At 44.5% G+C, this 14598-nt stretch overlaps 1 protein-coding gene across 2 annotated transcripts in view; it reads left to right on the top strand.

Annotated features, from left to right (window-relative positions):
• The window catches only part of NUP155 (nucleoporin 155), an 898957-nt gene that overhangs the window by 162647 nt on the left and 721712 nt on the right, over positions 1–14598 (top strand). For both annotated transcript variants that reach the window (XM_078674974.1, XM_078674975.1), the window contains exon 5: positions 2098–2190. In XM_078674974.1, the coding sequence (XP_078531100.1) occupies positions 2098–2190 (93 nt within the window). The remainder of the gene's footprint in view (positions 1–2097; positions 2191–14598) is intronic.

Genomic DNA, 14598 nt, shown 5'->3' with positions numbered 1-14598 from the left:
CTTCAGTGTAGCCATTATGGTGCTGTGGAGTTCGTAATGACGACCTCCCAGCACCATATACTCTTAATGGCATCACTGCACTTACAGTGCCCAGGAATGGCCCTGGGTACTGTAGGGGCACAGGACTCGTGCACCTGTGCACACACCACTGGCATAGGGCACCCGGCTAGAGGGGTGACTGAGGTATGCCAGGGCAGTGGGTCTTGTGGGCATGGCACACAGGGATGTGTGCCATGTCGACTCTTTTTTTAGTATTGTACTTAGACACTCGGCCTGCGAAGGCAGTGTGTGGGTGTCACGGTACAGGGCCCCTAAGGGTAGCACAATAAGTGATGCAGCCCTTAGGGGTCTTTTCTGGTCACCATGCCCTGGGTACCTAGGGTACCATCTACTAGGGGCTGAAAGGTGGCCAGAGATGCCAATTGGGTTTTAGTTTCAACACAGTTTTAGGGAAGGAACACAGACCCTGGGCACCTGGTTGGCAGGAGCTCAGGGCACACTCAGTCAAAACACATCAGCAGTTCAGCAAAAAGTGAGGACATACCAATGCAAGAAAGATGGCACTTTCTCACAGGCCTAAATGGCTAAACTGGGTGGACTGGATAGAGGATAACCATAGAGCTGCCTTTTGATGAGGTCATGTCTATTTTAGGTGAGGTAAACGGAACATGTACATTTTGAAGTAATTGTCTGTTACTTATTGTTACACTTTTTTTGCTAGATGTTCACAATACTTTTGTGTTGTTGGTTGCCTTTATCCCCTTGATCAGGAAATTACACTAAAGAAGGCTATGAAGTGTAGTCTGTAGATCCATTACATTACCAAAGTTGGAAATTCATGTTCGTGCTTCTTTGTTGCTATAGTAGATCTGAAAACTGCCCTGTATTGTTCTTTCCAGCTTCATAGGCTGAAGGCATATCACAATACAAGAACACATTCTAAATTATAAAAATGCGTATGAAAAGGGTAAAATCGATATAGATTTGAAAAGATTTTCATTGGGATACCCATCAGAGGTTAAATCATTTATGGGAAGGTGCAGTATTTTTCTAGTTGGGTGAAGTATATGTCACCCTTTAATTGGTTTGTTAGTTAAATGTTGCATGCTTAATTTCAGACGTGGTTGTTTCAGTCCATTACTTGTCATATGAAATGTAATTTAGAGTGCTTTGGATATTTAATGGCTGCTCTTCGGGATGGTGATGATCGAGTTGCACCAACTTAACCAGCCTCTTTGGAAAGCTTCAATTGCACTGCCTTATACATTTCTAGTTACCCAAGCCACTAATCAGAAGGGTACATAGTCCCTTCTTTGTTTCGTATTTTGAGATATTAGAGTTTCCCCATTGCCAGTTGAATTGGCTGCGTTCATCAAAGACATCCAGTGTTCCATGATCTTAATTTGATTGCTGTTAATTTACAGATGCTCTCAGTACTTATCCAGACAGTTATGTGGAGTACCCACATCTTTAATTGCCACACGTCATTGTTTGGCCTGCCTATCAGTTGACGTAGGAATGCTACCCTTTAATTATTTTTGTCCCAATGTTGGCCTTGTGAGTTTGTCCTTAGGGTGGAAACGTTGACAGTCACAGTGTTGAGTTGTCTCTTATCCCCCGCCTCCCCCTCCCCAAGGAGGGATCCAGTGGACAATCTTTTGTCTTTAGTCTACCTGCGGACTTTTTAATTGACAGCCACTGCTTATTACATTCCATTTGCCTTGTTTGTTCACTTTTTGCACATATTATTCACTTGATCAGTGTCCCGTCAATTGTTCAGCTTTGTATAACCCAACTATTGTTTGTTTTTAACTGCCTATGCAGTATACTTATCATTCATTTTAATACATGAATAAATTCATCCCTGTGATATCTATGTTCCTTTTGTGGTTGAAATTGAATAATTTGCTTGGGTGCAATGTATGTGTACTTTAATAAATTATAGTTGTGTTTACAAATCATCCCAAAAGAACTACTGCATGTTTTAATGTTGGATGTTTAAAGAAGCATTTACAGCACACCTGTTTTCTGCAAATGTTCTTACCTGGTTATTCAAGGCACATTTTAATGTCACTGCCTATTTTTATTTTGTTTCAGGGATTTTTCAGCCACATATTCGGTACCTTCTGGTTCTGGCTACTCCTGTTGACATAGTAATCCTGGGATTGAGTTTTGCCGGTCTACAAGGAGGTAAACAGGATGCATTTTGTTTAATATTTTCCAGGCTCTACCATGGTCTTTTGACTTGCTTTTGTATCTCCACTGTGTGTGCCTGCTCTGTAGTCTCTTCTCTAGCATTTTTGCTGGTGGCCGCTTCAACAGTTATAATGAAATAGTCAATATACCTATAGTTAAAGCATATAGACTGCATCTTTTGGATGAAGGAGAGGCGTATGCAGCAAATGGAGATTTCTGGTGAATTCGAGTAGAAAACTACATTTGTAGAACTCCAAGATCGACTACTCACTCTCTACCACTCACTCTCTACTCGCTCTCTACTACTCACTTTACTACTCCCTACTACTCACTCTCTACTACTCTCTACTACTCAGTCTCTACTACTCTCTACTCTAGTACTCATTCTCTACTACTCTCTACTCTACACTACTCACTCTCTAGTACTCTCTACTCTCTATTCTCTACTACTCACTACTCTACTACTCACTCTCTAGTACTCTTTACTCCTCACTCTCTACTCTACTATTCACTCTCTACAACTCAATCTCTACTACTCACTCTCTAGTACTCTCTACTACTCACTCTCTACTACTCTCTACTCTACTACTCACTCTCTACTACTCTCTCTACTACTCACTTTCTACTAATCTATATTCTACACTCTCTACTACTCACTCTACTACTCTCTACTACTCACTCTCTAATATCTATTCTCTACTACTCACTCTCTACTCTACTACTCACTCTCTACTCACTTTCTACTACTCTCTACTACTCACTCTCTACTACTCTCTACTACTCACTCTCTACTACTCACTCTACTACTCACTCTCGACTCTCTACTCACTTTCTACTACTCTCTACTACTCACTTGCTACTACTCTCTCTCCTACTCTACTACTCTCTACTCTACTACTCACTCTCTACTAATCTCTACTACTCACTCTCTACTTCTCTCTACTCTACTACGCACTCTACTACTCTCGACTACTCTCTAATCTCTACTACTCACTCTACTACTCACTCTGCTACTCACTCTCTACTACTCACTCTCGACTACCCTCTATTACTACTCTACTACTCACTCTTTACTACTCTCTACTACTCACTCTACCATCTACTACTCACTGCCTACTACTCACTGTGTACTACTCTCCTCTATATTACTCACTCTCTACTACTCACTCTATTACTCTCTCTCAACTACTCGCGCTACTACTCTACTACTCTACTAACTCTCTACTATTCACACTCTACTCTTTATTTCTCTACCTCTCTCTCTACACCTCTCTACCTCTACCCACATCTCTCTACCTCGCTACGTGCACACATATGCACATATATAGATATATCAATCTAAATGTATCAGCACAGCGATATACGGGGCTGGAGTGTGGGGTTATGGAGGGGTTGATGATGCCACTTGGTAAGATGGCTATACACAGGGCTTAGGACTCATGCTGCATTATCCCTTGACACCCTGCGAGAGACCTGCTCACGGAACACAGGGGAGAATTTTACTGATATAACTTGGCGGAAGGCCCTGGAACATCCAAAGAGAGTCTCCCGGAATGTGAAATTCAAATACATTCAAGCCATGATACTCCATAGGGCATACCTTACTCCGGAGAGGATCCACAGGATGTTTCCCGATGCCTCTCATCAGTGCCCGCGCTGCAGGGCGGATGAGGCAGGCTTTGGTCGTGCCCACAGTTGGGCGGTTACTGGAGCGAGGTCTGCCGGACAGTGCGAGAGGTGTCTCAGATCCAGGTGAAGGAGAGTGCACTGTATTGCTTAGTGGGAGCCCGTCCTTGCCCCAAACCATTAAAACCCAAACTGCGATTTGTGGACTTAGCTCTCCTCTTGGCGATCAGGAAGATTACAATGCAGTGGAAGTCCCCGAGAGCGCCTAGGGCGGAGGCTTGGCGGGCGGACGTGGTGAAATGGGGTAGAACGGAATGTGTTGCCCTTAGAAAGGAGGAAGAAGGCGGGAGGCGAAAAACCCCGATGGCACTGGACTGGGAGGTCATGCTACTAGAATTAGATAGTATGGATCTGCCACTGTCCCAGGGCACCTGAGCCCACTGAGACCCTGAGGGATTACTGTAGTAGCTACCGAGCACTGAGGCGGGACGGAGGTGGTTAAAAGAGCTTCTGTTGCATAATCCTGGCAGAGAGTGGTTCGCGCTGGGGAGCTGGAATGGAACAGTTAGGAGAAATTGGACACCTGAGTTGGATGGGCGGGGGAGGGATAGTTGGGGAGAGTGCGGGTGGGTATGGGAACATGTTTTGATAATAATGAAGGACTCTAATAATGTGTACAAAATTGTATGGAAATGTTCTAGAGGATGAGTCTCTACCATTTATTTGCGGACTGGGAGTAAATTGAAAAGCATGATGTATAGCATGTCTGTTGTCAATACTATATACATATGTGATGAATATGCATTCATGAATAAAGTTTTGGAAAATGGAGGGGTTGATGACGCCTTTTAAGGTATATGTTGGCAGTCCCACGAGGCACTTCGACATTTAACTGCCATGTAGAACTAGGAATACCCTATATCACCGACATAGTAAAAGTACAACCAGTCTTACTCTGGCATCGTATTTGGTCATCCCCAAAGACATTATTTAACCAGGAGCTTCTGAAGGACTGTCTTGAACTTGAAAATGAGCATAAGATTGGGCGGCTCAAGAACAAGATTTTTTTTTAATTTGATTTGGGTCTGTCAAAGTATTACAACAATCCTGTACTGATAGCTCAAATTCCCAGGAATTATTTTTTAAAACAGTGCATGAGTCACTTGGAGGGGCTCAGATTAGTTATGGATGTAAACAAAAGTTCTGTCCAACATAACCTAATGATTCAGACCACTTTAACAATACAACCATATCTAACGTTTACCCTGAGTGGATATGATAGGTTTGTTCTGGTACGGTTTAGGCTGAATATATTCCATCATCTGATAACCTTCCCCAAAATGAATGACTGGGCCAAAACTTTGCCAATCTGCCCCTGTGATGATGTATCAGTGCAAACATCAATGCATGTGGTTTTGTTCTGTAGAATCTTATAAAGAGTTGAGGAAAAGATGGGTAATACCAACCTTAGGAATTTTGGGTATGAGACAATGCCGCCCAGCATACCTCGCCTTGCAATTTCTGGACGCGGAGTGTTTTACAAAAAATTTTGCCCAATTTCTGAAGCTCTGTGTTAGGCACAGAAAAAAACTTGGAGTAGAGATTGGTGCTGTACACTCTGTGCAAGAATAAGATGTCCTCCATTTGTGTTTTAACCATGTATTAGTTGTCTTCGAACATTGACTCTCAACCTTGGCATTTTTTAATGTACTTCATTGATTGAATTTGTAATTTCTTTCTTTTTTAAAGTTTTTATTGTAAGTAAAGAATGAAATTGAACACTTTTTAATCAACGTTTTTAAAACTGTACATTTATGGTTTTTGTATTTTCATGAAAACCGAATAAAGGAATGAATGAATGAATGAATGAAAGAATATATATATATATATATATATATATATATATATATATACGCCAACACTCCCTTGAGGCACCGTGTGAACAGCACTCCGAAGAAGAAAAATATATATATATATATATGCATGCATTTATATATATGTATTTGTATATATATACATGCATACATATATAAACATATATATACATCTGCATATCTTTTTAAATAAAAATATAAATGCATGCATACATATGCATGTTATGTACATGAAAGTTTGAAAAACACTAAAAAAGCAAATCTAAAAAGCCACCTAATTACAAACAGAATTGCTTTAACTGAAACGAGGGTGAGACCTATTGCATTTAGAATGCTTGTTTCTTTCAAGTGACCCTCTCCTTATTTTCCATTCCTTTGCATTGCTCTTCTGAGTATAACTTACTGTAAGTCACATGCATATTTAAATGTATCTATTTGATTATGTAGCTGCAAAATTGACCACACCTCATTTCAAAGATCACAACCTCTTCTCCTTTGAAACTTGCACAGCTGCAACCTACCAGTGCCTAATCACTTGTAACCTATCTATTAATACCCACATCAATCTTTCTGAACCTGCATAACCCCCCCTAAGCCCTCCTCTCCTTGTAAGGATCACACCGAACTCCTTAATCTACCATAAATAAACTGGGGTAAAAACATGGAATGTTTTCCTTAGGAGCACTAGACTAATCCAGTAAGCAACAATAACCACTGGACGAACCACTAACCTTGTGTTCTGGGAGAGCATGCTGCCCTTTGTAAAGCGCCTCAACTCCTCGTCATGGGTGATATGCGCTATATTATTGCAATTACAACACATGTATTTTCCAGCTATCTCCATGATGTGCCTTTCTCAACTGGTTACTCCATGTTGCTCTCTCTCCTCCGTGTGCTTCCCCCTCTTACTGGTCTCTTCTCATCCGAATCTTCCACCACCCCCATAAACTGTGTTGCGCTATCACCCGTGCCCTGCCTTCTGTGTGCTGCATTTCCCCTTCCTCTGCCCCCTGAGCCAAACCTCTGTTACCTCCCACCACTTTTTAGGTCTCACGCCTAGTGATACACTGCGGGGTTTTTAAAATGGACCTAGGAAATGCACCCGCTTGTGCGTGTTCATTTCCTATGGTCTTTTTTGATTGGGCTTGTAGTGCGTGTTGTTTTGTAACAGAACACGCAATAGGCGGTCGCTTAGCTCCATCCATGGCCTATTGGTGTCTGTTACACGCACCAAAGCCCATATGTTTTCATTTATCGTGCCCAGACACGGGCGCAATAATTGAAAACATATGCTTCACAGTGGCGCGCGCACCACTCGCGGGGTGTGGTTTTTTTTTTTTACAATAGCGATCGCGTTGATCGCTTTCAGTGCTGCTTGTTTTTTCTTTTTTTAATGCGAGGAGGTGATGCAAAACTTGTAGACACATTTCCCCAATTTCACGAATATTTGCCAGCATAATTAAAAATTATCCCTAGACTGTCAGGCGTATCCCGACATTCCAATGTGCTCATAAATCCATAAAACTGGAGCTAACCAGTGCAGTCACAATAGAAGGAAGATCTGGGCTCTCTGAGGGAAAGAAAGGAGAGGTGTTTTATTCAACATGGCTTGATGCTTTTAGGTGGTAGGGGAGTTCGAGCTCTGCATGGATAACTTCCTCAGTGGTCGACATATTGCCGGTCCCGTCACAGGTGACCGTTTCTTTCAAATGTCTGATTTCATTTGTGACGAGATCTCGTCTGCCCTCAGTGGAGGCCGAGCAGAGCCTGTCATAACCTCTTCATTTAAGAATTTCAAACCCTATCATAGTCGAAGGGGGAACTGGGAGCGCTTTATCTACTTAACCAACCGGACCGTTCATGTCTTTCATGTTGGATATTAAGCAGGAGAGGGCTCTGAAAGCACCTGTCCGCCCGGCCAGATGGGCGGGCATTGACGCATGACTGAGCCCGAGACCCTGGCCTTCACTCCCAGAGTGCCTGCCGTTCCTTCAGACTGTCATAATCTGCGAAGGCTGGCTTGGAAATGCCGCTTGTCTCCTTTTGAGGTGTAATTAAGGTATAATTTGGCAAGCTGCCTTTCCAAGGCAAGTGATAGTGACGGGCAAGTTAACACGCCTTAGAATGGCTTCAGCACCGCAGCGCTCACCCGCTCCAGGCGCCCACGGGAACAGTCTAATTGCGGGGTGCAGAACAGTGGGCCTTTTGTGTGAACCATGAAACCTGAGCTAATTAGCGGGACTCAGGTACCCGAGTCCCGGTAGCTGTCTGCACAAGACCTGCTCGGAACCCTGCTCTGAGCTAAGCAGCTGCCGCAAGCCCGTCTACACCTGGCAACAATGCCCCGGAATACCTCACACTTGAGCGCCCCTGAAAATGAGGTAAAAGGTGTCATTTTTTGTTTTCATTACTTTAATAAACTTTGGGTGATTTTTTTTTTCCCCTTTTGCTCGCAGTTTTTAAAATTATTTATTTGTATTTTATACAGGTGTTCGTTTTTTTTTAGAGCATGTGTTATTATCTGTGGTGACACTTTAGCATTCCTTGGGCAAAAAATCAATGATTGTGTACATGCTCAATTTAGGGTAAAGTAAAAAAGAGCTAAAAACAGCGCATAGTTGAGGGCTGTCAACCTATTTTTAAAAAAACTTGAGGAAAAAGATGCCTGTTAGGATTACATTTATCAGCCAGACCTTCTTTGGAAAGATGGACTGAATGGGATACCGGTAAATGGTCGTCAAGCCCACCAACACAGTCTGCAAATAATGTCTGGTCACTCCTTCCGACTCCACTTACTCAACCATGTATTCCTTAGACTTGAATGCGTGTCATGAATGTTTTTGTTTTTTATTAATAATATGCGTATTCAAGTTCAGAACAAATTATGTAACTGTTTCTATGCCCTCGATTTAATGGAAGCATTTCCTGTTGTTCTTCAGTGTTTTTAGTTCCCTGTCATTACTACCCTGGTGGACAAAAAGTTATGGTTTTACAAGAGCATCTCTTGAAGGGTCTGAGTGTTTACATCGCTGTGGCAAGGCTTGTGCGGTTTCCAGCAAGTGTGGGCTGCTAATCTCACATCTCATAGCCCAGACATTCAATATTCCTGTGTGCTAGCTGTGAGGACAACAGGTCAGTGCTAGGGACGGATGGAATTGGCAGAGTTAATTCCGCTGAATTCCGTCAAGGGGCGGAGTGGACAACACAATGTGCAGTGCATACCCCTCGGTGCCCGTACATAATTATTTTGGAGCGCTGAGGGGTATCCACTACAGTGCATACCACCGGGTGCATTTATATACTCATGTAAGGGATGAACAGAACCACGAGCATGCCATGTATACCACGAAAAACCAAAGGTGGTGATGGACGGAGCGATGACAATACAAACACTCACCCCCAGTCAACTGATCTGGGTTCAATCCATCACCGTTCTTTAGCTCACTCCGCCACCCCAGTTCAGACATGGCCATATGCAAATCAGTCTGACCCTGTGCCTCATGGGAACAGTCGAGCCCGAACTGCCAAGCCATGTCTTCCCTGGGCCGGAATCAAGCTTCCCAGGACCGGTTTCTGGCATTACAGCCGTCTTCAGCCGGGCTTGCTTGAATCCAGTGGCAAAGTGAGCAAGGGACTCACGTCTGAGCATACCCTGCCAATTTAGGGCGAACAAAGAAAAACCAAAGGTGGTGATGGACGGAGCGTTGACAATACAAACACTCACCCCCAGTCTACTGATCTGGGTGTAATCCATCACCGTTCTTTAGCTCACTCCGCCACCCCAGTTCAGACATGGCCATATGCAAATCAGTCTGACCCTGTGCCTCATGGGAACAGTCCAGCCTGAACTGCCAAGCCATGTCTTCCCTGGACCGGAATCAAGCTTCCCAGGACCCTATACCATGAGCACACACAGCCACGAGCACCCCCAATCCTCCCCCCCCCTCCTCCCCCCCCTCCTCTCCGCGCGTGCACCCCACGCAAAGGGAGCTGCGCGAGCGCACGAGGGTCTCAACCAACGGCCTGTTCACCGGAAACAATACGCGACGGCTCCCGGGAGGTACTCGCTCGAAGAGATAGTCGTACTCGTCGTCCTTGCTGCCCATGGCGCCGCCGGAGGAAGTCTGCCCGACCTTGTTCGTCAACCACCTTTTCCAGGTGCCCGAGCTCTGCTCAGCTTCCGTCAGGGCCAGACTGGTGCTTTCGGGCACCTGGCAATCTCCCGGTAGGCTGGAGAGGTGTGGGGACGGTTTTGGATCAGAGGGTCGGTTTTTTGAGTGAGGGCCGATTTTTCGGTCCGACCCGACCGTCACAGCGGCAGTGTGTGTCAGTGTCCGTGTCACACAGGTGCGTGTGTGTCGTCGTGTCTGAGATTGAGTGCGACTCCAGTCTACTACTCACTCAGTCTTAGACTCCGTCTCCAAGTTCAGCAGGCCTGCCGCACCGCCCATACTGCAGCAGCAACAACAAGCCTGATTGATCGGCGGTGTATTTGCACACTGAAGTGCAACCTAAAAAAAAGCGGAAGCGTTTCAGGAGGGAGGAGGGAGGTGCCTGTGCGCAGCGCGCAGTCATGCCCTGCCTCCTCCGGCGCGTCTGAGCGCAGTTGCCTAGAGTGCAACTGATGTTCCCGCATGCGCATTGCATAGTGGGCAATGAAAACTGCGCAGTCAGTGTGCCCTACAGGTTGCAGCCATCATCAGCACGACGAGTGACGAGAGCCAACCAGGAGAGGACCGGAGCGGCCACCATAATTTAATTATTGTACTGTGGTGGCTAGGCCGCTGCCCGCCCGCCCCTGGAAGTAGCCCTCCTGTCCTGTGTCTGCCAGTGCCACCAACAGAAGGAGCCGGCCCGACCCGTGACCGTGGTCCGTGAGTGAGTAAGTGTATTTTTTCCGCCTTGGCCCCCGTACCGACAATCACTTTTAATCATCATTAGATTCATTATTAATCACTCATTGACTGTCTTTAATGTATTCACAATCACAAACACTGAAGTTGGCGGGCGGGGCGTGGTGGTCTGGACCGAGGGACCAGGCCTGAGTGATTCCAATCCGACCGCGTTACCACAGTGTGTAACATACAGAGCTGTGCTGTGCATATATGGTCAGTGTTAAGTTACCTACCACTGACCGTATATGCACAGCACAGCTCTGTATGTCACATGAGGCCTCTCGGAGTCCCTCGGAGTCGTCAGCTAGAGCCTGCCCATAGCTGCCAAGGTTTCAGATTGCTATGTGTGTGACATTTTCATAAGTTCAGTAATTATGAGTGACTGACGTTTTTCTCGCAAGACGACAGCAACATATAAATATCAGAAATTAGTATTGCACCCATTTGAGCAACGAGAAAGTAAACTCTTAAGATCTTACAGAAGGCTGCGTGCCACGCCGGGGATTATTGAGAATACCCCGCTTCACAAAGCGCCTCCGAGTCCAAGTATTGTTCATAATGTGCCAAGTGTCTGGAGCGGCTCCGGTAAATGACACGCTGACTCAATTTCCCCGAAAACAGCAATATCCTCGTACATTTTCTTTCAGATTTGTAAAAACACTCAGTAATAATTTGCACCTGCTGATATTTGTATATTCATTCAGAAATTTTGATTGCACATTTTTCCTCAATCACCACCTTGACCCCAGCCTCTGCCTGAGAACTTGCTGGTACCATAGTCAAATAGCACAGCAAATTACAGGCTGGCTTGTAGGGCGAGTTAATGTCTGGGTTTAGGGGTCACAGCCTGCAGAGTGCTGCGGGCTACAAATTAAGAAATCTAGATCGTTGATGAGAAGTTCCAAAGGTCACGGGTGAACTAGTTCGTTCAGCCCCGCATTTGTCATAGAATTCTGGGACTTGTAGTATTGTTTTTAGATTAGGTTTGATAAGACTGCAATTGCCAGAGATTGATGGAAAAACTCGACTACACTAATTAGTCATGCACGGATCTGTAAAACTTGTGAGCTGTGGTACAACAATAGGGCGGCTTTGGACTTCCCTCCTTGGGCACAATCATCAGTGGCAGAGAATGACTGAGCAGAGCTGCTGAGCCAGAAAGCCACTCTGATGCAGGACATTGACATAATAAGTCCCCTGTGGAACTACAATCGATGGTAGAAAAGACTACAAGTCCCAGCATTCCTCTGGACCATGCATCACTAAAAACGTCCCCTCCAGCGTCACACAACTGCTGCCTGTCTGAGTTCTAAACACCAAACTTGGAATAGTGAACATGGAAAACGGGCACTTGAATGAAGATAATTCTACTCTGAAGTGGTGATTTGCTGGTGCACTGTTACCTTGGACGCCTGAGGGTTCATCCTGAGACGCTCCCATCCCTGCTCCAGGGTCTACATTCCCGGAAGTGATGGCCTCGGAGGACTCAATCCGCTCTGGAACAATGGAGGTACCCGAGAGGCAGAATGGTCGCTTCAAGTGAGTTATTTTAGTGAGCCCCATCATAGAGGAGGAAGGTGACAAGTAGTTAACACTGGGGGAAAGAGCGGCCTCTGGCGGTAGACCCTAGTATGACACTCTGAAGGCAGCATCTTAGATCAGAAGTGGTATTTACAAGGGGAGGTGGAGTCTGATTTTGGAGTGTTGCAGGCTGCAGGTGAGTGGTTGAAGTAATGATGGCTCCCTGCTCTCACTCACTCCCCCAGACTTCTATTCAGTAATCACTGGTGCATGGTAAAAACGCCACTCCTGTGTCTTCCGCAGGATTCATTGAGAGTGTGGCAGGGGTTGGAAAATGTGTTGATTGTAATCGGGGTGATATTGTAAAAAGAAACAACACATGATGATCTGATCATCCATCGGTTTAATTTAAAAAGGGTAAAACAGAAACCGAGTGTTCTCTGAATATCATCAAAGCGCCACGCTGCCTTTACCTACTGTAATCAGAAGTACTCCAGTAACAAAGTTTTATATTATTGACATTGAAATGTACTTACGCATGTCTGTGCCATATAGATATACAATAAACAACAGAGTAGCAAAAAATGTTACAGATTCAGTGAGAGACAGGAATCACGCAATTTTGTGCTCAGTCTTAAACTGATTTCTAAAAATGGGAGGTGAAGTGTGTCGATTAAGGGAATAAACCCAGAGACAGCAGCAGAAGTTTAAGTGTGAGCTTGGGAAAGTTACTCCCCTCTCTCTTTTTCATGTTATCTTAACTGCGAAATGGCATCTGTTAGGAGAGGGATTTCCTTGAGAAGGGCCATGTAATCAATATTGTAATCCGATGTCTGTTTCAGACTTGACACGCCATCCTGGTCTTGGAGATAGGGTACGTTGGAATTCGTCGAATCAATGTTCAGTTGTTACTATTTGAACTTGGAGACACTCACTACAGCAACAGGAAGATTTACCTCTGCTGCTGACTAGGCAAGAGTCTGACACCATCACCAGCCATGACACTACGGCTGCATAATTTTACCCTCTCCACATGAATAATTCCAGTGGCCCATGTGATGTCATAGCCCAGATCACCTTTGCTAACATAAGAGGAGTTAATAAAATGCAAGGACGTGGAAACTGCCCAGGATTGTGACATTTTCAGCAGTTATTTCTATTTTAATTGTATAAGTCAATAGGGCTCCTACATTACTTTAAGACGGGGCCGTTGCTTATACAGACCCCAATGGTTATGTGTCTCCAGTAATTGACATTGCCAGTCGGGACATTATTTCGCGTTGCTTCCTTATAGACCCCTAGATTGAAGGCGTGTTTCCGGCCCTCTCTCCCCAGCCTGCCTCCACGACATTCCTGCCCATCCCCACACAGGCACTGGAGTTACCTCATGCCACTGAGAGTTCATTAGCTGACTAGGCATCATTTTAGACAGGTTAGCAAAGGAGAGGTCAGTTTTGCCCGCGTGTGGATCTTGTACGCTCCCATGTTGATATCATTCTATTCATCTTTAGTCTGTAAATTGGAGCATTGGTTAAAATCTCACACAGTCCGCTGGCTGTCCCAGAAACTCTTCTCTTTCAGAAGAGAAGTTCAATCCCCCAAACTCCCCCTAGTGGTTGCTCACGGCGCTTGCTCGCTACACACCATGTGGGGGTTGGTCTCACTTTTACTTTGTTCTCTCTGATTCACTACTTGTGTCTATTTTTGGTGCTCTCTGATAGAATGCCTATGGATACATATGACTGGGTGGGTAACCTGATGTTCTTTAAGGTCATCATCTACTGTTTACTGTGCTTTGAAAGTTGATACAATTTGAATATGTAATTAAAAATGTGCTGTAAAATTCACCATTTTGGTCTGTCGTTTTTGAAAAATTTCTTTCAAGGGGCCTGGTAGGGCTGTGAGAGGGTGGTTTGGTTAGTAGGTTCTGCCCTTCACTGAATGCTGGCGGTAACAGTAACAACAAGAGTGTCCTTTGGTAGACCAATGTAGAACAAACTCTTGCATACAAAGTTACATTGTTAGCTACGTATTTCAATATAGAAACGCCAACTTGTAATGTGTTTGTCCCTTGACACACACACACATGCAACCACACACACACAACCATAACCACACACACTACCACACATACAAGCACACAAACTACCACATACAACTACACACACAACACACATTTTATCATAAAAACACATACTTACAATATATGCTTATAACTGCAAAACTAGCAGTCTATCCCCCACTCCATCGCTATCATCTTTATACACCAATACAGACTTTGCTAAAAATTTAATGCAACACATTGTCATATACAATGCCAATACCTCAAACTTTAATGCTGCGAGACATATTGCATTGCAAATGCTTGTTGAATGTTGCGATGAATGGAATTCTTCAAATGTTGGATGTTTGCGCTATAGAAAACACTAAATAAATAAATAAATAGACTTTTGTTGCAATTGGTGTTGCAATACTTAGCAATGCAA

This window comes from Lissotriton helveticus, chromosome 2_1, assembly GCF_964261635.1.
Source record: "Lissotriton helveticus chromosome 2_1, aLisHel1.1, whole genome shotgun sequence".
In the NCBI taxonomy this organism is placed as follows: Eukaryota; Metazoa; Chordata; class Amphibia; order Caudata; family Salamandridae; genus Lissotriton; species Lissotriton helveticus.
The sequence above is the reverse complement of the archived record's forward strand: the minus strand, read 5'-3'. Positions and strand labels throughout refer to the sequence as shown.